This window comes from Cucumis sativus, chromosome 1 (assembly GCF_000004075.3).
Source record: "Cucumis sativus cultivar 9930 chromosome 1, Cucumber_9930_V3, whole genome shotgun sequence".
Lineage (NCBI taxonomy): Eukaryota > Viridiplantae > Streptophyta > Magnoliopsida > Cucurbitales > Cucurbitaceae > Cucumis > Cucumis sativus.
The window spans coordinates 5133099-5156556 of record NC_026655.2 but is presented as its reverse complement, the minus strand read 5'-3'; the positions used below and the strand labels follow the sequence as shown (position 1 = coordinate 5156556).

Here is a 23458-nt window from a genome sequence, read left to right as displayed (position 1 = left end):
GATTTAAAAGTTTGGGCGGGCGGGCAGGCAGGAGGCGGAGCCTCCGATTGTGGTGGGGCGAAACGAAACAAACAGCAAGGGCGTATGTTAGCAAAGCAACACCCCCCTAATATTTGAAGTTTGAGTTTCAAACAAAGAACAGCTCAACAAGGGCGCCATACCATAGATTCAATGACTTCCAAAGATAATTGTAGACACGAGCTTCGTACTGCAATTCGTCAGCTCAGTGATCGTTGTCTTTACTCTGCTTCTAAATGGTTCACTTCTCATAGCCCTAAATTTTCTCTCTCTCTCACTCTCTGTCTTGATGTTTCCGATCTGTTTTTTGTGCTTAATCTCGCTTCAACTGCTTGAGTTGTGGTTGATGTGATTAATTTTGATATTGGGTAGGGGTTTTATTGAAGTTTTGGATGTTAGTGTTACGTGGGTTTATGAAAAAGTAGCGGAAATGGAGGAATTGGTGGTTTTGAACCGTGTATTTGTTTGCTTTGTTCTATGTTGAAATTCGAATTCCGGCCGTTGTAATTGGTCAGAGTTCAAGTCGTGGTTGATGGGATTGGTTTTGATATTGGGTGTGGATTTTTTTAAACTTTAGATGTTAGTGTTTCATGGTTTCTTAGGAAGCAGCGGGAGTGGGGGAATTGGTGATTTTGAATCGACGTATACTTAATGTATGTTGAACTTTAAACTGCATCCGTTGTAATTGATCAGAGTTCTAGTCTTGGTATCTCGTTTCTGGACAATCTGCAAGCTATTGTAACAATTAATATTCTCCGTATATTTGTTGTATGGCTAAAAGATCTCATTGAAGTTTTGACATGTATTTGGCTCAACAGGGCAGCAGAGCAATTGGTGGGTATCGAGCAAGATCCAGCTAAGTTCACACCTTCAAACACCAGGTTTCAACGTGGAAGTTCAAGTATTCGTCGAAGATTTCATTCAAATGAGGGTAGTTCGACCCCAATTGCTGGCATGTCTTATGTTTCTACGCCAGTGATGGAGGAGGACGAGGTTGTGGATGGTGATTTTTACCTTCTGGCCAAATCATACTTTGATTGCCGTGAATACAAGAGGGCTGCTCATGTTCTTCGAGAGCAAAATGGAAAGAAATCCGTGTTCTTGCGGCTGTACGCTCTTTATCTGGTTCGTTGATCCTTACCACCTATAAATTTTCTTTTTGATTTAAAGTTTTTGTTATATATTGTCATAAGTTAAACAGACTGGATGGATAAGATAGGCTAAGGGCTAGTTTACTCGATTGCATGGCATCAGTCCTTACATGTTCAGTTGTCATTATATCCACTACATGTTTAAATTTTGTTCTGTTAACCGATTGGCTAGTTTTTTGGTTCAGTTTAGTTGATAACTTTGAAATCAAGTGAAGAAATGTAGAGAATGTTTCTTTACCTGAAAGAAGTGTTGGGAATGCCTTGCATATTCTATTTCTATACATACGTAGGTATAGCTTTTCATAGAAAAATAGTAAACGAAAGATTTGTTACTTTTTTCTAATATCCATATTCTATATGCTTAATGATGAGATCTATCCGAAACATTTTCCTTTCGTGCCATTTTAACCTTTCAAGGTCGTATGTTTTCAAGATTTCAAACTGAAAAGACTGTAGTTTGATAGTATAAGGAGAACTTAACGATTATGAGTTTCCACGTTACAAGTTAGAATAACAATCATGGTATGTTCCAAGTTATAGACAAGGATATTTGAGGTGAAGCTTAACTGTAATGTTATTGGAATTCCTTGAGTGTGTTCATAAATTCAGATTCCCAATCAGAAATAAAATGGTCAAATAACATATTCATCTAAGCAACCAAAGTCTAGAATACAGATACGTTACATTGGGATCTTTAGTTATGAGAGGGTAAGTGGTTATTTTGATTTTAAAAAATCATATATTTAACCTCTCAATGTCAATTAAGTAATAGTGATCTTTCCCATGTTATTTTGCGTTTGAGGCTTCACCTAGATTTTCAGATTAAACGCATTGCACATAAATAGATTGTTACTTGTGAGTGTTCTGAGCACTTTACCAAAGACCATGGTCCTTAGTGTGAGGTTCAATGTCTCTTTGGGATTTGTTGGAGAAGAGACATTCTAAACCTGTCATTGACTCATTGAACGTGTTCTTATTGTTTCATTGTCCATGATTGTTAATATTAATATAGAATCATCAAGGAAATTGATACATGAAAAGTGAAACAACTTATTTGATTTAATTCTAGAAATGAAATTTGAAGATTGTGGGTGGGAAAGATGACTTATGTTAGATATGCTTTCTACACGAACTATTTGAGTACAATGACTACTAATACTGATATTTTCCTTTTGTTCAGTCCAGTGGCTCAATTTATGTATTTGATGATAAAAATGAAGGCCAATTAGAAACACATGTAGAAATTTCTTTGGAACTTTTTTAAAAAAAATGAAAAGCAGTAAATTTCAAGGAATTAACTTGAAATCGAGAGTACTCCCTTAACTTGCCTTCAGTTGTTATTTTTATCATTATAGGTATTCATGGCTTTCGTCTGAATCACATTAAAAGAAATCATCTTTTTGGAAAAACGAGGTGAGGGGAGATTGATGAAATTCTTTTCTGTATTTAAGTACTGCTATTCGTTATGGCAGATAAAGTTCAATGCTCATCTTCTATTTTATGATGAATGTTTTGATGTTGCTTGGTTCAATGTTCTATATAATTCACATCTATGTATTTTTTTTTCTTCCTTCACTTTGTGGTTCTCTTTTTCGTCAACTTGAAATCCCCATGCCCAAGCTGAAAACTAACATCTTGCTTCGTGTAGGCTGGTGAGAAGCGGAAAGAAGAAGAGGTAGTAGAACTTGAAGGATCATTGGGTAAAAGCGATGCTGTAAATCAAGAGCTGGTTTCACTGGAAAGGGAATTATCAACCCTTAGAAAAAATGGCATGATTGACCCCTTTGGACTGTATTTGTATGGACTCGTACTCAAACAAAAAGGCAGTGAAAATCTTGCTCGTACAGCTCTTGTGGAGTCGGTGAACAGCTATCCTTGGAACTGGAGTGCGTGGTCAGAGCTGCAATCCTTGTGCACTACAATTGACATATTGAACAGCCTTAATCTCAATAACCATTGGATGAAGGACTTTTTTCTTGCCAGTGCTTACCAAGAACTTAGGATGCATAATGAATCCTTGGTTAAATATGAGAACTTACAAGGTACTTTTAGTTTTAGTAATTACATACAAGCTCAAATTGCAAAAGCCCAATATAGTTTGAGAGAGTTTGATCAAGTTGAAGCAATATTTGAAGAACTTCTTAGGAATGATCCATATCGGGTGGAAGACATGGATATGTACTCGAATGTGCTCTATGCAAAAGAATGCTTCTCTGCATTGAGCTATCTTGCTCATAGAGTTTTCATGACAGATAAATATAGACCTGAATCTTGCTGCATTATTGGAAATTACTACAGTTTGAAGGGGCAGCACGAAAAGTCAGTTGTGTATTTCAGAAGGGCACTCAAATTAAACAAAAATTATTTATCTGCTTGGACTCTGATGGGACATGAATTTGTGGAGATGAAGAACATTCCTGCTGCCATTGATGCCTATCGACGGGCTGTAGATATAAATTCATGTGATTATCGAGCTTGGTATGGGTTAGGGCAAGCTTATGAAATGATGGGCATGCCTTTTTATGCTCTCCATTACTTCAAGAAATCTGTATTTTTGCAGCCAAACGATTCCAGATTGTGGATTGCCATGGCTCAGTGTTACGAAAGCGAACAGCTACGAATGCTGGAGGATGCAATCAAGTGTTACAGAAGAGCTGCAAATTGTAACGATAGAGAAGCAATTGCTCTTCACCAATTGGCTAAACTGCATTCTGAATTGGGACAGTCTGAAGAGGCAGCATTCTATTACAAAAAAGATCTAGAAAGAATGGAAGCTGAAGAGAGGGAAGGACCAAACATGGTTGAAGCTCTACTTTTTCTTGCTACATACTATAAAGCACAAAAGAAATTCGATGAAGCAGAAATATATTGTACACGGCTTCTGGATTACACTGGTCCAGTGAGTATTATTGGTTTTGCGTGTTTGATGGTTAAACTCTTTCTTGGATAACTTGTAATTCGAGTCTCACTCAACAACCATTCTCTTTTTGCAGGAGAAGGAAACGGCTAAGAATTTACTGAGGGGAATGAGAATAGCACAGTCTAGCTTTCCATCAATGGATGTTGAGCTCTTCCCTCCCTAACTTTCCTTCATTGCAACACCTGATTTTCTAACATCTTTTTCCAATATTTGGAAACAAATACAGGTCGGTCCATATCAAACAATATATACTGCGACGTGTTTGGCCCAGCGATCTTCATTTTTTTGAAGTTCCAGCATCAAGGTTTGGTGTCTTCAACTATTCAATGTTTTATTCAATTGTATTGCTCTTACTCTCTCTCACTCCACCTTAGGTTGGCTGTTCATTCTGAAATGCTCAGTAGAAAGAGCATTTCTTGCCTTTGTGCAATCAGTTTTCTGTTGTATCATTGTCTATTAATTTCTGTAGTCTGAATCTAGAAACCGTTCTAATTATTTGAAACATCAATTTTTTGTTCTCATTTCAATGTGCAATAGAAGTAGCGCAATTTATGCACATTGAGATAAAATGGTGCCATAGGTAACGTTAGGAATCAGTTCTCTAATCACGTTTCTGGTCCTTTTTCCCCTCTTCGTATATTAGTTCAATAATTGTAGATGTGCAATTGAATTATTGATTTTTTTGGAATGGTAACAAGTAGATCTATTGGGTAAGTCTCATGCTCTAAATTTTGAGTTAATCTATTATTTGATAGATTAACAGTAATGGACCTCAATTGTAAACATAGTTGTTTATTATTTTCTTATTATGTTTACCTAAGTATTTTACAAACGCAATTTGATTGCTATTGAGATTGCTTACATATTGTTTAGTATCTTTTTCTTTTTATCATAACTGTTCAAGGTCTTGGTAATGATAACAAGATCTGTGACATATGCGCAATTCTTCAATTGTAGATTTTGGCTTGCGTACGATAATCGTCAGACTTTCCAGATTACCATTGAAAATTAAACATATATTCTTGCAAATTTATATACAATAGTGTAACCTCATCCTTGTATTAAAATACGTTCGATATAAAATTAACAAAACAAATAAAATGATGATGCAACAAGAATCTTTTAATCTTGCCCCATACAATTTGGAATTACGAGTGAATATTGATAGATCAAACAGACTGACTACAGACTTCCACATAACTTGAAAGTTGGGTTAGTGGAGATAATTATGAACTAACAAGCAGATATAGTAGATATCATAGTATAGAGACTATGTTGATTGATAGATTCCTCAGTTCATCAAATTTCATTTAATTGATAACTGATCGATAAAAATGTTTATAAACATTCAGAAAATCAATCTAAACACATAGTTTTACAAATATATCATAGTAATATTCTCAAAAAGTCCAAAATTCTAGAGCTCCATTTCACAGTTATAACATAAAGCGCATATCCATCAAAATGTGCAAAGATGAAAGTCAGAATTTCATGATATCTGAAATTAAATTTTGGATCAGAATGGTTTATTTTTTATCGATCCATTGTTTTTCAAACTTTCTCAAATGAACAATAAAAGCAAACGTAAAAGCAGAGCATAGTTTAAACTTTTACAGCCACCAACCCACCAACAATTCAAATTCAAATTCAAATCTACATCCAATCTAATGTGTAATTCATTCATAGCCTTCTTAGTTTCGATTTGGGTCAGTGAAAAAGTTGTTGATTGATGGCATAATTTCTGGGGACTTGTTGCGTACGAATTTCCTCAGGAAATGTTCAGAATACTTCTCTCCCTCAGCAAAGTTATCCAACACTCCAGCAGCCCTATTCTCCTTGGTAACTCTGATTCTCGAATGATTAGAAAAACGATGTACTAATCAGTTTACAGAACTCTTAATGAAGGAAACAAAACATACCCCATTTCAATCAAAGCCAATCGATCCCTTTTGACAAGGGCACACAGTGATACAACCCCTCACTATTTTTTAAAATTAAGTATATTTCAAAAAATTTCATAATTTGTGTTGAATACTTCGCTAAATTTAAAAAACAAGGCTTGATTTTTTAAAACAAGAAAATTAGAGGTGCAGAGATGTTTGTAGGTTTAATTTTCAAAAGCTAAAAACAAAAAACTAAATGGTTACCAAAATAAGGTTTTTCAGATTTCTAGTCAAATTCAACAAGCAGAGTTTGGTAATTTACGTTTTCGTTTGTTTGGGATTTGAAACTAGTTTCATAACAATTTTGCACCTTGACATATCTTCTTGGCCAGGTCTACTGTCTATGTTAGCAAAAAACTACAAGAAAAAAAACCCTAAGATTCTTTGCAGTTACTATGCCACAGCAATCGACAATTCGACTGGTTAAATCCATTAATTTAAGCACTGGTTTATAGTAAGCATGCATTATAATCGAACAAATTATCTATACTCATCCTATTGGAACTAATCACAGGGATAGCAAAGGGTCAGAGGTAGGTTTATATTCAAAACTTAGTATTACTCATCCTCAAAACTGCAATCATAATAAATTTATACCACGAGAATATGCAGATTAAACCACAAAAAAAAAAAAAAAAAAAAAAAAAAAAAAAAAATCGAACTTAAAAACACAAATGAAAAGTTAAAGTTTAGAGAAAGAAGGAGAGACCTGACTTCAGGATTGATGCAGATGTTACGGATTAACTGAAATCCACAGATTCCGACGGCCACTCCTACCGCCGCGAAAAGAGGGTAAACCTAAAAATGGAATTGATCGAAATGATTAGACGGCATGGAAAAGAAGATCAATCAATAACAAAACAGAACCGGAGAAAAATTAGAGGACAGATCTGAATGATTGTTAATTACCTCAGGCCTCAGCCATCGACTAAGGTTGGAGGACGGAGCCATTGATGAATATCGGCGGAGGAAGCGGATCGAAGAGGCTGAGACGCGGCTGAATCGGAGAGTTTGTGGGGGGAAGAAGATGAGAATTTCGGGATTATATATATATATATTTTTTATTTGCCCAATAAAAAAATGCATGCGGCTTTTTACTGCCCATTCGGCCAATTATTAACAGACAAGTGGACAAATGTTTGAGTTGCGGCCACGGGATCGTAAGGTACCTTCTTGTGTTCATTTGAAGTTAGTAATTTGTTTTGTGATAATATATATATATATATAGATGATTTAATTATCTTTGAATTTCAAGAGCACGAATAAATTTTTTCAAAGCTTCTATAATTTAACTAAAATAAAAAAAAAGAAAAAGAAAAAAGGTTGAATATATATATATATATATATATTGTTGGCTCTCAATTTTGATTAATCTGGTATTTTTTTACCTTATTAGGTATCCCTTTTTGCTCAAAGAGGTTGAAACAAAATTCATCTGAGTTCAAAAGTACAAGTTCCCTAAAGATCTTTGGAATAATGTAACGAGTCAAAATTTGACTTCTTTCTTATGTGACATGAATAATTAGGACATCATAGATCACTTTACATAGATTACAAAGCTATATATGTATCTATATATTAATTGTAGCAATTTTGGGAGATTCACAATTTGCATGTGTTTATTGGAGAGGTACCATCAATGCATTTGTTGAAGTGAATTGAAGAATTTCATGGGATGTTGGATGACAAAAGAATGAAGATTGGAGCTATATTGACTCTGTTTAGTACGAGTGCTTACCATTGGACATAACCACAATTCTAGAAGGGATTCAAATGCTGCCAACAACAACAAATCACCTTACATTAGTTATTGAGTTAGATAGTGTGGAACCAATTAGATTTTAAATGGTGAATACGAAAAAACTTTCTTAATTCAACCCTCATATATAAGTAGCCTACGTAAAGAAGTGGTATCACTTTTCACTTCCAACATTTAGGTTCATCGATTTGACTACGAAACTTTAATTTTTTTAATCCTATGTTCAATTTCTGGTAAGGGAAAATGGTAGAGAAATCCTTAATATTTCTTCCTATAATTTAATGCTTACATGAACTTTAATTTATTGTATCATTCACAATTTTCATTTTTTTTGTTCACAATCAATAAAAAAACATGTTTCATCTTCAAACTCTTAAAACCAGAACAAGAGACAAATATACATAATATAAATTATAAAGCCACTAGTAAAAGTTCGAATATCCACTATTTGACATTTATCACAAAAAGTACACCATTCCCTAGGCTAAGTATTATGGGCAAAACTTGTATCTCACGTTCTGGGTGCCTTTAACAATCAAAACCCATTGCGAGTTAAAATAAAAATAATTTAAAGACTTCTATAATAGAAATAACAATTTATTCGTTCGTTTGTAACAATTTAGCTGTGAAATGAAACTTTATCATGTAACAGTTAAGTTCTAGTACTTTAAAATTTGAAATGATTTAGTTCATAAAGTAAAAATTAGTTTTAAGTTTTGATGAGATCTATTATAGACTAACTAGAGATTCAATATTGTTATAGAAATACATCTATTACAAGAACTAAAATGCTACATATAGTTTACGGACTAGACTAACCGTTAAAAGCCGAGGTTCATGGTCCAAATTGTAAGTTTTGTAAAAGTTGAGCACCAAATGTGTTTTTTATCCAATACCACCTTAGGAGACATTATTATAAAGAATGAAGGGTGAAAATATGGAAATATAACATACTACCGTACTATCAAAATTTTCTCTTCCCGCAATTCTCATCAATGCAACAAAATCCATAAGAACAGAGATCATCATAAGCAATTGGCAATAAATTTTCGATGCAGTTTAGTTTCGGAACCTACCAAATATGAGCTTGTTTGACCTAAGCTTTACGAGCACGGTCACGCCAAGAACCTTGTTGTTTTGCAATTATCTATAATGAGTTCCAAAAGACAAGACTGGATATCATACTCCCATTCGAAAGTAGTCAAATAAAGAGGGAGAAAAGAAGCAGAAATACCTTCTCACTCAATAGATTTGTTGCCATACCACTATCACATGACTCCTTCACCCTTTCATTCTCGGCCTCGACCTTGTCCTCATCATCGGTTGTACTTAATAATTGACGCACTGGTGCTCCAAACATGGCCTCGTCATGTGCAGCTTTGATTTGCTCCTCTTTCCTAGCCTAAAATAACAATTAAAGTAATTGCAGCTATAATATAAGAGACAGTCAAACAAGTTAAGAGATTGGTAGCAGCAATAAGGCACAACCTCAATTGCAGAAAATCGAAAGCTTTGTCCAATATGCTTTACTAATGTTGCATCATCTTCTGCAGCTGTAGGTAGCATCATGACAGCCATATAAGGAAATACAATTTACTCGATAATATTATAATAATCTCCATCCTAGGTCATTAACAACCAAATTACTAGAGAAGCAAAATCAATTTACGACATTTGAAATACAAATTTACCGCTTAACAAGGTGCTGTGGGTAAATTTTGGTGGCACACCAAATTATGCTTGGAAACGTTTTAAGGGAAAAGTAGGCCTTGTGATTGTTTGGTAGATATTCCCGTGGTTTAAGAAGGTTGATAAACATACTATGCAAGATAAGAGCCAAAGGCAAAGATATGTTTGCATTATTCGAGTGAGATGGTTGCATAGAGGTGGTTCTATGAAGCTGTTTCTAGGTGCACAAAATAGCTTTGGTAGAAGACATTTTGAAGGATAAATGATCGACGGTACTATTTTATGGGTCTCATCAATACCAAGTTAGAAAGCCACAAAGAAACATTAAAGGGTGCTTGAAGTTAAGAAAAGATAATATATAATAATAGATAAAAGCAATTACAACAAATGTTGAGTACGTGGGTATAAAGATCGTTACTTTTAAAAAGCAATGCGAGTTTCAGTTCACAAATCAACTATTGGTTCAAATAAGAAATTAGAAGCCTAATTGCTAAAATTTATACCTTCAATTTCTTCATCATCAAGCGGAGCATCCTTGTCAAACTCAAACCTTTCCCAACCTGGGCCTGTGCCTTTTGTATCATCCATTCTGGCTGCATTTTGAATATGAAGGGCCAGATTCAATAGTTATCAAATGTCTATTTTTGTTTGTGTGCTAAAAGTCCCCATTACAATTGGAGAAAAGGGAGAACTTGAAAATGGAAGTCATAATCCATTCTTGAGTAATCTCCACTCATACTGTAAATAGCTTCAGATCAATTTGGATCAATGATTTGTTCACTAAGATTTCTTAGATAAAGAAGGTGTAGCTCCGTGTCAGAACCTCAGAGAGAGCACCTCATTGTTCGACCTACGTGTGGAAGAAACAAAATATTAAGTACCAATTGACAAGTTACCAGTTTCAGCAAGTTGTAGTTTCATCTTCGCTTTGACTCTTTCAGCGGGAGACTGGTGACAAGCAAAAGAAAGAAATCAGTTTCCAACTAAAAGAATACATTGGTAAAATTCTGCTTAGAGATGACATAGATGGGGAAGTAAAGGCAATAATATCACGGTTCAGGTCAATTCACCATTAAGGAAGCCAGTACCGCAGCACTTGTCTATTATAAGGAGAATTACTAGGAGATAGATAAATTCTTTGTTTTTATGCGATACCGCGAATAGAATACCATCATCTGGAAACCAAACTTTTATAGCACAAATTAACTTCAAATAACAATTGCAAATTATGCACTCAAATTAGACTACTTTGTAAACCACTCTCTCACATCTTAACAACGGTCTCAGGCATCTTTGCAAATCATGTCTTCTATCAGTTAATTTTAAAGAAATTGGTATATGCAACATACCTATAGAAAAAACCACAGGTACCAATTTGGTACATTTAACATAAGAGGTCGGATTTTCCAACTGATATGGACGTTTGAAACTATGTTAGACCCCCTATCATTCACACATACAAACGTAGAAGCAGAAAAGGTAATAACCAGGGGGCAGCTTAACCTATTAGGTTTATGGAAGGAATATTCTGATGTGGAACCGACAGGAAGGTACCGGAGTATGTAAGGGAATGTTTTTGGGATTGCTGAGGCATCATCATAGAGAAAAGAGCAGCCGCAGCTTTTGGAGAAGGCCAGCATTCTCGAATTAGCTGGAGAGTTATCCTTTATCTCTGTTATTTTCTACTTGTTGATATTATCTAGTGTGGTATTTCCTTTGTTAGAGGATAGTAAATGAACCTTGTCTTCCGTTATAACTAAATCAATATATAAATACAGAGTACTGTCTCTGTTTCTCTATTGTTTGCTGGGATTTTACTGAGTTACAGGTGTTGGGTCCTTACAAACTACTGTTAGAACATAACATATCATAATTTGTAAACTAAAAAAGCTACATGGTGCCATTTGTAATTTTCAGACTTCAACAGTGAAGAGTAAGATTACCATGTCTGACACCTACTTAACAATGCAAATGCAAGTTTTCAGATTTAAATAAGACTCAACAGTTGTCCCCAAACAAAGCATCTATGTAAGAATACCTCCATTTCCATTGGAAACTGCGTGTGTTCAACAACCCAAGTTTACACTAGCGTTATAACAATCAAAGGCAAGACAAACCGCAAGATGCAAAAATGTTGACAGAAACCATTAATGTTGACAGAAACCATTATGGGTACCTTGTAGTTGTAGGATTTTTTAAAATCAAACATCTATGAGTGTCGGAGTTAACTTATGCCCACCCCACTAATCTCGCAGGCCAACACGACTACCTTACAAGATTACAATATTTGCAAAGGAAACTCCTAGGAAATGAAATTTTAGGTAGGTGGTCAATGTGAATATAAAAGTGTTGTATCAGACTCTTACTTGCTTATACACCAAAATATAGTATAAAAATTCAATGGTAGGGAAAATCCAAGCAGTAAATGATGCAGAAACAAACGACAGACTGACGAGAATCAGCACTTTGATCAAAAGACATGCATAATCAACAAGAGAGATACGCATAGAAACTGATTTAATTGCAAAAAAAACGAAATATCCAATTCAAATTCTAGGAAGTATGAAGCATACCATCATGTCATATCCTTCAATCAATCTTGAATAATCAACACCTTCAGTCTTCTGTCTTTCAACTTTACGGCCTTTCTGTTTTCCCCCTCCTTTGCTACCATCGTCGTCCGACCTCTTCCTCTCTACCGACAAGCTTCTACTCCGTCGACGCCGCCGGTCTCTATCTGAATCACTCCTAGACCTACTTCTTCTCCTACTACTCCTCTCTCTATCCTTATCCCTATACTTATCCCCATACCTATCTCGACTCCTACTTCGCCGCCTCGAATGTCTCTCCCTATCTCTACTCGAACTCCGCCTCCTCGAGTGCGAATGTCTCTCCCTCTCTTTACTCAAAGACCTTCGTCTAGGGCTCGATTTCCTTCTATCTCTCTCCAAATCCCTAGAGCGCCTCTCTTGTCTATCGGGGGAGCTTGGTTTCTTCTTCTTGAGCTTGTTCTGAATAGCCTCGAGCTGAGCTTGTTTTTCGAACTCGGAGGGCTTGGAAGGGCTAGAGGCTTTAACAAAAGAGCTGAGAAAGGAAGACGACGACGGCAGTGCGGAGCCCTTGGACGCGGAGACCACGTCACTGTTGGAGTCGGAGGCGGAAAAACCGAGACCTCGTTTGAACCTTGCTGCTCCTTCTCCTTTACGAGTGAGCTCATCGTAATACGCCGCTGCTTTCGATTCCTCCATTTCAGCTCCAAATTTGGTTGGGTGCTTGAAGATGTGAAACCACTAGAGATTTGAGAGTAATTATCCGTGTGAATCAAGAGTGAACAACGATCGACGGTATTGATAAAAAACTGTTAAGTCGTTACTCCATTTCCGACGAAGTTGAAGTTCTTAAACTGCTTCCACTCCATCGCGCGTTCGAATTTGTCGTAATTGGATCGTGAAAATGAGGATTGCATAGCCACGAGGACATCTTTAAAAATGACATAACGTGTGTAAAATTACAAACTATATGACAAATTTACCAAATTATATCTTAAACTTTCAAACTTATAGATTAAAAATTAAGTCAAATTTACATCATTGTATAAACTAAATTGATTATATAAGCTTGAGAATTCAAATTTTATCATTTAGCTTCAACTTTACTATTATTATACCAAAGTTTAAAGTCCAATCACAACTAATTTTTGTAATTTACCCTAAAAACATTAGTTATTAATCAATTATTTGAATTAATAAAAAAAGATAATATGGCAAAATTTGGTTAGATTGACTTGCATTAGTCTTCCTTCTTTAGGGTTTAACTTATCAAATCATATCAAATACTCTTCTTAAGAGATAAAATGTCAGTGATTACTACTAAGCAAATCTTCTATTTGCTCTTCTTATTTGACTTTCTAATGCTATATATTTCTAGTGGCCAAAAACATCTTTTACACTATTATTTTTACGAAGATTAGGGTCATTTTCAAAATGATTTCCCCTTGCAAATCATAGCTCAAACTCAAAGATAGTTGCACCAAAACTTTCCAGTTGCTCCTACAAATGCTTGCTACTATTTCAGCATTAAAGAGTGACAAAGGAAAATATAAGTTTGTTTAGCATGGTAAGTGACAAAAATATGAGTTAGTTTAGTGTTGGTTTGTGCATGTTTATGAATTAGTGTAACTCGTAAAATTAAAATAGCATATGGAACATGACTCGAGTTCAAATACAGATTTAATCTATAACTCAAAAGTGTTCCTTAAGAGAGCAACAACCATTATGTCGAATAGGGTACTAATCTTCTATCTTATACATTGCAATGAGATGCAACACATGGATAAAAAAAGATCAAATGATAAACAACAAAAGTATGGAATAAGAAAAAACTACATCAGAAGGCACATAAGGCCATTCCAATTAGAATAGTTGAAATGATCTGCAGTAAATTGCTGACCTTGTATGAATAATGCCCTTAATACAATAACCAAATTATGCTAGATATCCAAAAAGAAAGTCTCCTGCTCTTCCCATGAAAGATAAGGTATAAAGTGAAGCATTGAAATCAATTTAGAACCTGATCATACAAAATTTGAAGACAAAAAAATAAAAACGTTGAACTTGCAGATGTTCCGTGTCTCGAAAATCCAAACTATGTAGCCTCTTCATTTGTATTGTCATTGTTGATTTTCTGCACAAAAAGAAGCCACGACCCTTTTAGTCCTTCAAGAGGTATCATGATGCAAATATTTTGCAGACCTCTGAATCTTGAATGTGCTTAAATACCAATGAAGTATCTAACAAACATTATTAGAGAATGATGTGTTAAGGCAGATGAATGATAGCAAAACTGAAAGTCCATGAAACCAGATAGTCAAGAGGCATTGCTTAAGCTTTTCCTATAGAGGAAGACAATAAGTTCTTATCTTATCACCAGAAATCCTCAAATAAGTAGCACAAAGTCCAGATTAAGGTAACCATGAAATTCGAGCAAGTCAAAGGTTGACTTAAACTTTGAAAAGTCTTGTCAAGCATGTAGATTTAGTTACCGCAAACTAAGAGTTATTATTCCGAAGTATCGGTTTACTAATTCCCCATACGAAATTATTAGAATCACACTGAATACTGATTCATCTTACAACCATATATTAACGTTCTTTTTTTGTTTTTTTTAGAAAAGAAAGGGGAAACACCCCAATGCATCTAAAAAGGTAAACAAAGAGATTCCCAATTGGAAACTAAATAAGAAAGACTCAAATGATTAAAAGGTTGCTTAGATTTGCACCAATACAACGGAACGCACTAGAAAGAGTAAAATCCACCATAGATTAACTTTCTCACTAAACAAAAACTCAATTCTGCAATTCATACTACACAAATTCAGTCCTAAAACAGAAGAGGATTGTTAAAAGATAGATATAATTAAATTTATTGTAATCCATCAGTTTAAGCTTTTTAGTTAAAAGGGTGATTCGTGCAACATCATTTCCTCTCCAACTAACATCCACTTTATTTGTTGAACCTCCTACAATTTTTCAAACTCACAAGGATAGGGAGTGTAAAGTAAAGATATAACTAAATTTACAGGAACCCACCCACTTAAGCTTTGGATTCGATGTTGATATAACAAAGATCATTTCCCTCGTTCAAGTATTAAGATTATGCTGATTAGCTGCTTCCAACAAATGATGAGAACGAAACATTCAGAACCTAACAACTTACACCATAATCGTCAATACTCACTTCAATAAGTTCCCCACATCATCTATTAATTCCAACAATTGATTTGGACCAATCACGAAGTTTTGGCTCAACCCCAAATTCCAATGTCGAAATTCAGTCCGAATTACTAAAAACGCGATAAATTAGCTAAGAACTAAAAACTAAACATCATTTGATAAAAGAAGGAATGGAATTATGAACAATAAGCTATACGCAGGGGCATCAATCAAAAAATGCATAAAGCGAAGTAGAGAAATATTACGGATTGAGCTTTGTGCCAAGACAATCCTCTGTAGACGTTGACTGAGAAAGTAGCAGTGAGATAAATGGTGGCGACACCGAGACCGGCAGTAAAGGCCTTGAACGCCCAATCGCCCGCTTTACTCGCTGCTCCCATTTCACCGAGACTTCAACGTTTCTCCGTTCACGGCCGTTGGAATCTTCAGCCAAGCTTTGATCGTCGCCGACCTCACCGCTCCCGAGAAGAACTGAGCTGTGCGGCCTTGATTTGCATAGAAAAGGAAATGGCAAGAACCCTTTCGGCGACGTCGTTTTGATTCTCAAACGACCTTTTCAGGACAACAATAAACATAAATGTGGAGGACAAAAAGAAAACAATATTCCTAAAACGAATTTGGTTAAAAATCACTTTAAACTTTCACAAAAATGTTAATTTAATTTAAAAACTTTGATTTTTGGTCTGTAATGATTTAGTTGATACTAATTTAAACCCTCAACTTTATTATTTAACAATTTAATTTTTATACATTAAAATTTATTACAATTTAGTCCAAAATATAAAATTCTCTATAAAAACATAATGAGATTCATTTGCATAAAATAAACCAACAAACTAATTAGAGATTGAATAATTTCATAGAATATAAAGTCTACATCATAGGAATGGATCAATAAAAAAATAAGATATAGTAAAATTTCAGATTCTATAAAAAAACAAGCATTTATAGATACTAATATGCTTTTATCAGTGACATTGATAAACAATGATATAAGTCAACATGTGTTTCTATTATAATCTAAAATTTTGCTATAGTTATAAATATTTTAATTTATTTTAAAATACTTCATAATAAAAATTGACATAAAAAATTTAGTCATAAACTAATTTGTTATTAATCTTAGAGTACAAGAACTAAATCGTTACCTACTAAACTAAATCAATTCATAATTAAAAAGTACAATGATTAATTTATTACAAACCAAAATTTATGGACTAAATTGTTGCTTCTATACAAATTTAATAAGGAAAGTACTCTTTAAATATAGTTCACCCAACCACAAACAAGCTTACCATTTAAATTATTTTCATTTTCTATTCTAAAAATAACATTAAATTAGTGGTTTAGTTGATAATCTTTTCCTAATTGTATTTAATACATTACTAAATCTTTATACAATTTTGGGGACTGTAGCCAATTAACATTTCAATTTGCATTAGAAAGATTAACCAAAACATAAACCAAAAATCCAAATATACTAAACTTGTAATTAATTAGAAAAACAAAACAATACAATATACCATTGTAGATTAGGACCACAAGTTCATTGTAGATTCTAATTTTTGTCCAACATTCTTTCAAATTTTTATTCCAATGTAAGCTTGAAACGTTTGAGAAAGACGAGGACTTGTTTATTCAATATCTTCCCTTTCACCATTAATGGAGGCCTTCACTTTTCAAACTGCAGGTCAATTTGTTCCTAATTGACTATTTCATTGATTCTTTGACTCCACTATTTGGATTCAACAAACTTGTTCAGCACTCAAAATCTAATATTTGTCTCATCACCTAAAAAAGCATCTCCTTATCTCACAATTCAGTAATTCACCATGATCACTGTCAGGGTGAATATCTAATCTAAGCCTACTTTATATCCCAATATTTAGGGATGCACAGTGGAAAAAACAAGCAATAAAAATGTCTAAAACGTTAAAAAGTATAAATTACTTTTTGAAGAATAAACATAACAGAGTTGTAGACAAATAAGGTTTCCATACTCCATCTAAGGTAAGTTATTCTAAACAGTTTAGACATTCAACTTCACTCCTTGATTCAAAGGGTAGTATGCCCAAAAAGCATATAAGATGAATCAAAACGCCAAGAAAAAGACCAGCTGGGAATCACCTAAAAGAGGATTTTATCCAAAAGGAATTGGAGCAAGCCTTGGCCCTTTAGCTTCAAAGATGGTTCTTTACAAGGCAACGAACTAGTTGAAACTCTGGACCATTAGAATTTAGAATTTCTCTTTTCCTTTCCATTTGGTTCTTTCAATATTATAACAGCAGCATGTTTTCTTATAGACGTTGTTACCACAAGGACTCGAGAAATTAATATCATGTGAAAATTGGAATATAATTTAACTAAGCTTTCCCAAAGGAAAGAAAAATGCCAAGATTCAAGTTTTTAATATAGTGACGAAGGGAAGGATATTAAGATTACATAAACATTCATAAGTTAGTGGACATATAGTGCCCATATGGCGTACTTGCTCATGGCCTGTGTAACTTGCTTGGAAAAACATTTCATTCGCTGTGCAGTGCAACCAATATTTTCTTGCTAAGCAGCCCATTTCAGCGTTTTCTTTTTTCTTTTTGTTGCAGCTGGTTTTATTTCTCAAGCAATAAATATGAATTTCTGGACACCCAGAGTTCTACTACCGCCACTTCTTCTCAGACAAAGATATGAGCTGCAGAAACATAATTTCAGGATTACATTAGTAAACAAGAAAGCTTTGGCATTAGAGCTCCTCTCATTTATTGACATGAAATATGTTGAAACGGAATATAGAAAAAAGGGTGCAAAGATCCCCAAATAAAACAACAACAATAAGTTCCATCAAGGTTTTTATATTGTATTCTACCTTTTGATAGTATATCAAAAATTTTGGTCATCTATTTGAGCAAGTAAATGTGGTTCGATTTGATATTTATTTCTTTTGTTATTTTTGGTGGAGAGGGAGTTGGAAATAAAGACTTTTGTTATCGTTTTCCTCGTACATGAAAGAAAACCAAACACAATGGACCAGCATGTTAGCTAAAGCTATATAATATTCAAAAGAGATGCAAACTGCAATAAAGACTGGTTATGGGAAAGCCACCTCCTTGGTTGCAAGAAGTCTTTCGGCCTAGCTAATGTAAGCATTTCTGGGAAAAGCACGTCAGAGTTGGGAGCTGCGAACTACAATGGCCTAGGACCGCAGGAGGTCTGTTTTACATATATATGTATAAATGGAGTTCGAAACCTCATAAGTGATTTAATGGACTACTATCTACTTATACGTGTTTCTTCTATAGCCTACGATAACAAACCGAAGAGAAGTCGAATATTCACAAAACACAAAGCATCAGAGCCAAGAAACATGCCCAAATATCAGCATCACTTACGAGAGAAATTAATAAGAGTTAATGGTTTTCAAAAGAAGGGACGGTATCCAAAAGTCATCCAAAACGACAACCATAAGCTAGAATCATAAACAATGAAGAAACAATTTGAATGGTGGGGATAGAGCCATATATCACATGGACTTGCATGTACCACATGATATGCACTTCGAACAATAATTTTACTTAGCTAAATGAGATACTGTATGCTACTACCAGAAGCTATGCTTGTAAATACTAGAATTTAGAATCTCCTCCACATACTAAACATGAATCTCTCCCAGGAACTTTTAATATCATAATAGGGTATTATTAATTGGTAAGAGCAGATGCACCCTAAAACTTAATCCTGACAAATGGCCAGTGGCAGGTAGTATGGAAAAATAAAGTTCAGACAATGTTTGTCTAAGTAACATAGTGCAAATTATCTGAACATGGAATTAAAGTAGATGTATTGTCAGCCTAACCTCTAGGACTAAACAACAAAACTTAACTCTTTAAGAGAAACCAACTATTATGACCTCATCCAGTACCACAGCCACAGGTATGCGAGAAACTAATTCCAGATGCTTTAAAACAAATCAGAAGGTTATACTAGGCATGTTAAAGAAAATATAAAACTAACCTGCCGAGCAACCTGAGCCAACCGACGGTTGTCTCGTGATGATTCTGTCATTAAGCTAAACTTGTCTGATTCTGACGATACACTTTGTTTATCCTTCATCCTTTTCTTTGATATGCTTTCATCAACTGATGATTTACCATCAGGGCTGCTCAAAGATTCCTTCTTTCGCTTTCTTTGGAATGTATACTTGAGAACTTTATTATTTGACTGTTGACTAGGAATCTCATCAATCACATCAGAGTTTTTCATATCCAATTGGATTGATGACTCCTTAACTGGATCAAGGTCCACTTTATCAGTAGACGCCTCCAAATTTTCCCCACATAAACTTTCCTGGCTACCGAAGTCAGATTTACCTACAACTGCTGTATCATGGTCTGTCATGTTCCTAAGAGGACAATCATTTATTACTGCTCCATCTCCCTCACTGGCGTCAGGACATCCTGAAGGTGTTGGTATTTCATTAATTTCAGACAGTAAGGGGGTTGAAAGCAAAATTAAACCATTCTGACTATCAATTTCCTTTTTTGACAAAAAATTCCCAGCATCGTCATTATCCACTGAAAGACTTTCTGAGCAGTGAAGATCAGGCGACTTGCATTGATTAGGTGTGTCATCAAGAACAGTTAAAACTTTCTTCTTGTTGTATCTAGTAGCCCGTTTTCTTTTTCGACGGAGGGATTTAAGAATTGGTACTTGAGTATCCCTGCTTAATAGCTTAGGCAATGCCTTGATCTCATTAGAATTTTTCCTTTCTCCACTGATATTATCAACCTTGGTAGTGTTTGTTTTACGCATCAGTTTACCCTCTTCTTCATCCATATTACACACCTTATTCTTGACATCTTCAGCTTGTCCAGTCACACATACTTTTCCATCAAACGATTTTCTTTCAAATGCACGTACTCTCTGAGTGCAGCCATTTCTGTAAAGCTCAGGTTCTTTGCTCCTCATCACCATAGAGGCAAAATCCCTATGAACTTGGCCTTTATCCATCTGCGAGTCATTCTTACTTTCAGGCCAACTGTCAAGGCATGTCCCATTTAATGTTGAACTTATGTCATAAGGTGCGATCTTCTCATGTGAGTTTGGAAAAGCCTCTGGAGACACAATGTTATTGGCCAAGTTTTGCTTATCTTGGGGCTCCACATTTTTGTTTCTCACGTGTTCCAATTCATCTTGAACTTCCTGCAACTGAACTCTAAGTTCCCTCACTATGTCCTCAGCTTCCTCAAGCTGAGCTTCAAGCTCTTCGATCTTTTTCTTTTGATTTAAAGAAACAATCTCTGCCTCACTGACCTGAAAAGATGGCACAAGTCAGCTCCACACTTAGTTCACAAAAATTAGATAAGCACAAGAGGGAACTGAAGTTCTTTCGAAGGTTATGTTCAGAAAGATACAACTGTTAAGAATTTCACTCAACCACTATTAAACTGAAATAACGGCTAATGAATAAGAGCTATATTTGTTTGCTTTTAATTATGCAGCTATACAAAAGTAGTATGATATATCAATTCCAATTTTAGCTCCGCTTCCCTCCTGAAGGCGAAAATGATGGGAGCAAGACCATGAGCATTAAAGTGGAAACCTTGAAAAATCGATAAGGCAAAAACAGTTCTCTTTTGTGACGCGTCCAGAAGCAGATTCTTCAAGAAGTTAACCAATGCAAGAGACTTCAACTGACAAATCAAATAAGATTTCACATGACTTAAACCAGACATTCTGCCCAATTTCCTCATAAATTCACGAGCAAAACATTAACTTTAAGGGCTCTTGCTCTCTTTGATCTCATTCTTATGACACTTGATTTCAAAATGTTTGGTGATGTTTTGCAACTACCGACTTAAATTATTTAGTACGCAATAGTTGAATTAACCGATAAACAGCCAGCAAACAGCACCAACTGATTGGATGCCTGATTTAACAAATGGCTACAAGCGAAGCAAACACAAGAAATGTTTTGAGCATCACGAAAGGACAACACCCGTTATCCAACATTAAAGATGACCAACTAGCGTAAAGATCGAAAATTTTTCATCTCAAAACCGTTAACAACAACCTCATCTAAACGAAAACCACCAAGCAATCCGCATCAGAACGTGATCAGAAGAACACAAAACAATTTCAAACAAGAAATGGGAAAACAAAAGACAAGAAGAAAAATCAACCCCATTTATACAAAAAAAAAAAGCATTATACCTTAGAATCCAACATTTGCTTAAGCCTAAGCAGAATCCGGAACGCCTCATCTTTAGTAGTGGAGAGCTCCTGCTGACACCGAATAGCGTTCCTCTCAGAAACCATAATACGCGCTGCAGCCTCCTTCGCCGTATTGAGGATTATATCAGCATAAGCCTTCTTCAAGGCAGTCAATTTCTGAAAACAAGCAAAACCCATTACAAAATCAAACTAAACAAACCACGAACAACCCATTAAAGAGCAGTAAAAAAAATTTCAATAAGATCAAAATCAACCCCAGTTACACATTCCCCTTAAAAAAGCCACAAATCAAAGAAAAAAACAACACCCAACACAAAAAGGGAAAACATCAGAAAGAAAGTTAGTTAAAAAGCGGCAAGGGCAGTGGTTTCAAGAATCAGAAAAGGAAGAAGAAATAGCAGCGATTAAAAGGAAAATCACCTCAGAGTCTTCCATTATAAGTGAAGCGTGGAGTATTTCTTTGTCTTGGTCGAGGTTGTGAGGAAGGAAGGAAGAAAGAAAAGAGAAAGAAGAATAAGGGGGGAGGTTTGTTCTGTTTCCCCCCCTCGCTTTTACATCAGCTGTCTGTTACGAACTGAAAGACTAAAGTCCAACCCTAATTACCAAATTACCCTCCTTACCCTCGCGTAATTACACCACCTGCCACTTCAGTGGCTAACCGCAACAACGCCGGTGTTTAATTTTATTTTCTTCCCCTTTTTCTTCTCGCACGTACGAGCTCGCGCCATGCGAGTGGTCCCACGGAGTGGAATGCTGACGTGGACTTATTGGGCCTGACAGATTGACACGCGTTTCAATGCATGTTGTTGGTTCTATCACACTGCGTCTGATTCGTTACTGGACGGCTGTGATTTCGTGTCTACCGTGTGCAGCGAATACACTAACAAGTCCTCTTTTCTTTTTATTTTATTTGGGTTAAGTTAGAAAATAAAAAGAAAAGGAAAAAGTTAAATTACGCATTTTAATGTTTTTTCTTTTAAATTTAATACATGAGAATATCTTTTATAGGTAAACATTTTGATCATCAGCCAATGCATGTATGTGTGTATGTATATCTATATGTATACATCACTAGTGACCATATGTCAATATCTGTGAGGATGTATAATTCAAATAAGCAATAAAGAGTAATTTAAAGGCTCTCATTCATCATAGTTTATTTACCTTTCTTGTTTAAGTTCTCGATGAAGTTATCTGTAGTCTCGTTGTTTAGACATTCGTTTCTAACGATCTTCAGGTGGTTGCAATTCTTAAGGTTGTTTATTTATTTGTATATGTATTATTTGGCGAGAATGAAGTTTTATAACGGAAACTCAAGATTTTGATTTATTTTTTATTGGAGTATATTATACAATGCTTTTAGTAACGAAGTACGATTAGGATTTAGGTAAATGCACTACATGAACTATCTAGCTAGCTTTGTAGATGTAGTTTTTCTTTTGCGTATGTGACACTGTTTTTAATACAATTGTTATCTATGTGTTGTGTATATGCAACTAACGTATTCTCGATTAACCACGTAAACACGTGTGTAGATTCTATACTTTCTATATTATTTATTTGTCAATTTCGTAACTCTATTTTGTGATTGCATTTTCCTATATATGACCCGCCTCTTTATTTCTCTTTGACTTTAGTTCACTCGTGGGCTCTTGGTTAGGGAAATCCTTTGCAAATTAGATGTCGGACTTTTAACATTGCATCAAATAGTTTTAAGTATCAAAATGTAAAATAAGTTATTGAATTAAAGTTTTGAAAACTTATTGACATGAACTTGTAAAATATGTTTTATTGTATATTTATGGCGTTTATGAATTTTTTTTTGCAGGCGCAACCCTCTCTCCAAATCTTTTATTGTCGTAATTCCCTAATCTCAAACGACATATTGTTGTTTTCGTGTGACAACTATTGATCTATTGGATTTGTTAGGTAATAGTTGATGTCATAAATTCATTTTAAGATAGACTCAAAATTAAAGGAAAAAACATTTTTTTTCAATTGGGTGACAAAAAAAACTAA

General features: G+C 34.9%; 4 protein-coding genes and 1 long non-coding RNA gene across 6 annotated transcripts; 1 reads left to right on the top strand and 4 right to left on the bottom strand.

Annotated features, from left to right (window-relative positions):
- On the top strand, positions 1 to 4803 carry LOC101218739 (anaphase-promoting complex subunit 8). Its single transcript, XM_004152408.3, has 4 exons — positions 1 to 257; positions 837 to 1143; positions 2818 to 4068; positions 4163 to 4803. Exons 1-4 carry the CDS (start codon positions 172 to 174, stop codon positions 4250 to 4252), a joined length of 1734 nt encoding a protein of 577 aa, XP_004152456.1. The 5' UTR covers positions 1 to 171; the 3' UTR covers positions 4253 to 4803.
- Positions 4804 to 5554: 751 nt separating this feature from the next.
- LOC101218501 lies at positions 5555 to 7184 on the bottom strand. Of its 2 annotated transcripts, none has more exons than XM_031881052.1 (3): positions 6942 to 7184; positions 6742 to 6830; positions 5555 to 5940 (listed from the first exon to the last, which is right to left on the bottom strand). In XM_031881052.1, exons 1-3 carry the CDS (start codon positions 7116 to 7118, stop codon positions 5781 to 5783), a joined length of 426 nt encoding a protein of 141 aa, XP_031736912.1. In that variant the 5' UTR covers positions 7119 to 7184; the 3' UTR covers positions 5555 to 5780. The 2 variants fall into 2 exon arrangements, with proteins under 2 accessions (XP_031736912.1, XP_004152455.2); XM_004152407.3 differs by having other exon boundaries at positions 5555 to 5934.
- A 210-nt stretch (positions 7185 to 7394) lies between these two features.
- Positions 7395 to 12944, bottom strand: LOC101218261 (RNA-binding protein 25). The gene is made up of 7 exons (XM_011653053.2): positions 12054 to 12944; positions 10377 to 10428; positions 9984 to 10073; positions 9280 to 9344; positions 9026 to 9193; positions 8868 to 8938; positions 7395 to 7808 (listed from the first exon to the last, which is right to left on the bottom strand). Exons 1-6 carry the CDS (start codon positions 12726 to 12728, stop codon positions 8888 to 8890), a joined length of 1101 nt encoding a protein of 366 aa, XP_011651355.1. The 5' UTR covers positions 12729 to 12944; the 3' UTR covers positions 7395 to 7808; positions 8868 to 8887.
- Positions 12945 to 13755: 811 nt separating this feature from the next.
- Positions 13756 to 15867, bottom strand: LOC101217943. Its single transcript, XR_180897.3, has 2 exons — positions 15457 to 15867; positions 13756 to 14163 (listed from the first exon to the last, which is right to left on the bottom strand). It is a non-coding gene; the product is annotated as an uncharacterized LOC101217943 (long non-coding RNA).
- Positions 15868 to 17503: 1636 nt separating this feature from the next.
- On the bottom strand, positions 17504 to 22011 carry LOC101220716. Its single transcript, XM_004152497.3, has 4 exons — positions 21860 to 22011; positions 21419 to 21595; positions 19220 to 20518; positions 17504 to 17900 (listed from the first exon to the last, which is right to left on the bottom strand). Exons 1-4 carry the CDS (start codon positions 21872 to 21874, stop codon positions 17868 to 17870), a joined length of 1524 nt encoding a protein of 507 aa, XP_004152545.1. The 5' UTR covers positions 21875 to 22011; the 3' UTR covers positions 17504 to 17867.
- Positions 22012 to 23458: the final 1447 nt, after the last annotated feature.

Excerpts from the sequence above, each read along its gene's own strand:
- LOC101218261 (XM_011653053.2), bottom strand. The coding sequence starts at position 12,728 with ATGGAGGAATCGAAAGCAGCGGCGTATTACGATGAGCTCACTCGTAAA. Across the intron at positions 10,429-12,053 it reads TTGAAGGATATGACATGATG|TCTCCCGCTGAAAGAGTCAA; the intron begins GTATGCTTCATA and ends GCTTGTCACCAG. Across the intron at positions 9,345-9,983 it reads TGATGATGAAGAAATTGAAG|CTGCAGAAGATGATGCAACA; the intron begins GTATAAATTTTA and ends TGCTACCTACAG.
- LOC101220716 (XM_004152497.3), bottom strand. Across the intron at positions 20,519-21,418 it reads AGCAAATGTTGGATTCTAAG|GTCAGTGAGGCAGAGATTGT; the intron begins GTATAATGCTTT and ends CCATCTTTTCAG. Across the intron at positions 17,901-19,219 it reads TGGCTCAGGTTGCTCGGCAG|CTCATATCTTTGTCTGAGAA; the intron begins GTTAGTTTTATA and ends ATGTTTCTGCAG.
- LOC101218739 (XM_004152408.3), top strand. The coding sequence starts at position 172 with ATGACTTCCAAAGATAATTGTAGACACGAGCTTCGTACTGCAATTCGT. Across the intron at positions 1,144-2,817 it reads GGCTGTACGCTCTTTATCTG|GCTGGTGAGAAGCGGAAAGA; the intron begins GTTCGTTGATCC and ends TGCTTCGTGTAG. Across the intron at positions 4,069-4,162 it reads TTCTGGATTACACTGGTCCA|GAGAAGGAAACGGCTAAGAA; the intron begins GTGAGTATTATT and ends CTCTTTTTGCAG.
- LOC101218501 (XM_031881052.1), bottom strand. The coding sequence starts at position 7,118 with ATGCATTTTTTTATTGGGCAAATAAAAAATATATATATATATAATCCC. Across the intron at positions 6,831-6,941 it reads GTCGATGGCTGAGGCCTGAG|GTTTACCCTCTTTTCGCGGC; the intron begins GTAATTAACAAT and ends TTCCATTTTTAG. Across the intron at positions 5,941-6,741 it reads TGCATCAATCCTGAAGTCAG|AATCAGAGTTACCAAGGAGA; the intron begins GTCTCTCCTTCT and ends TAATCATTCGAG.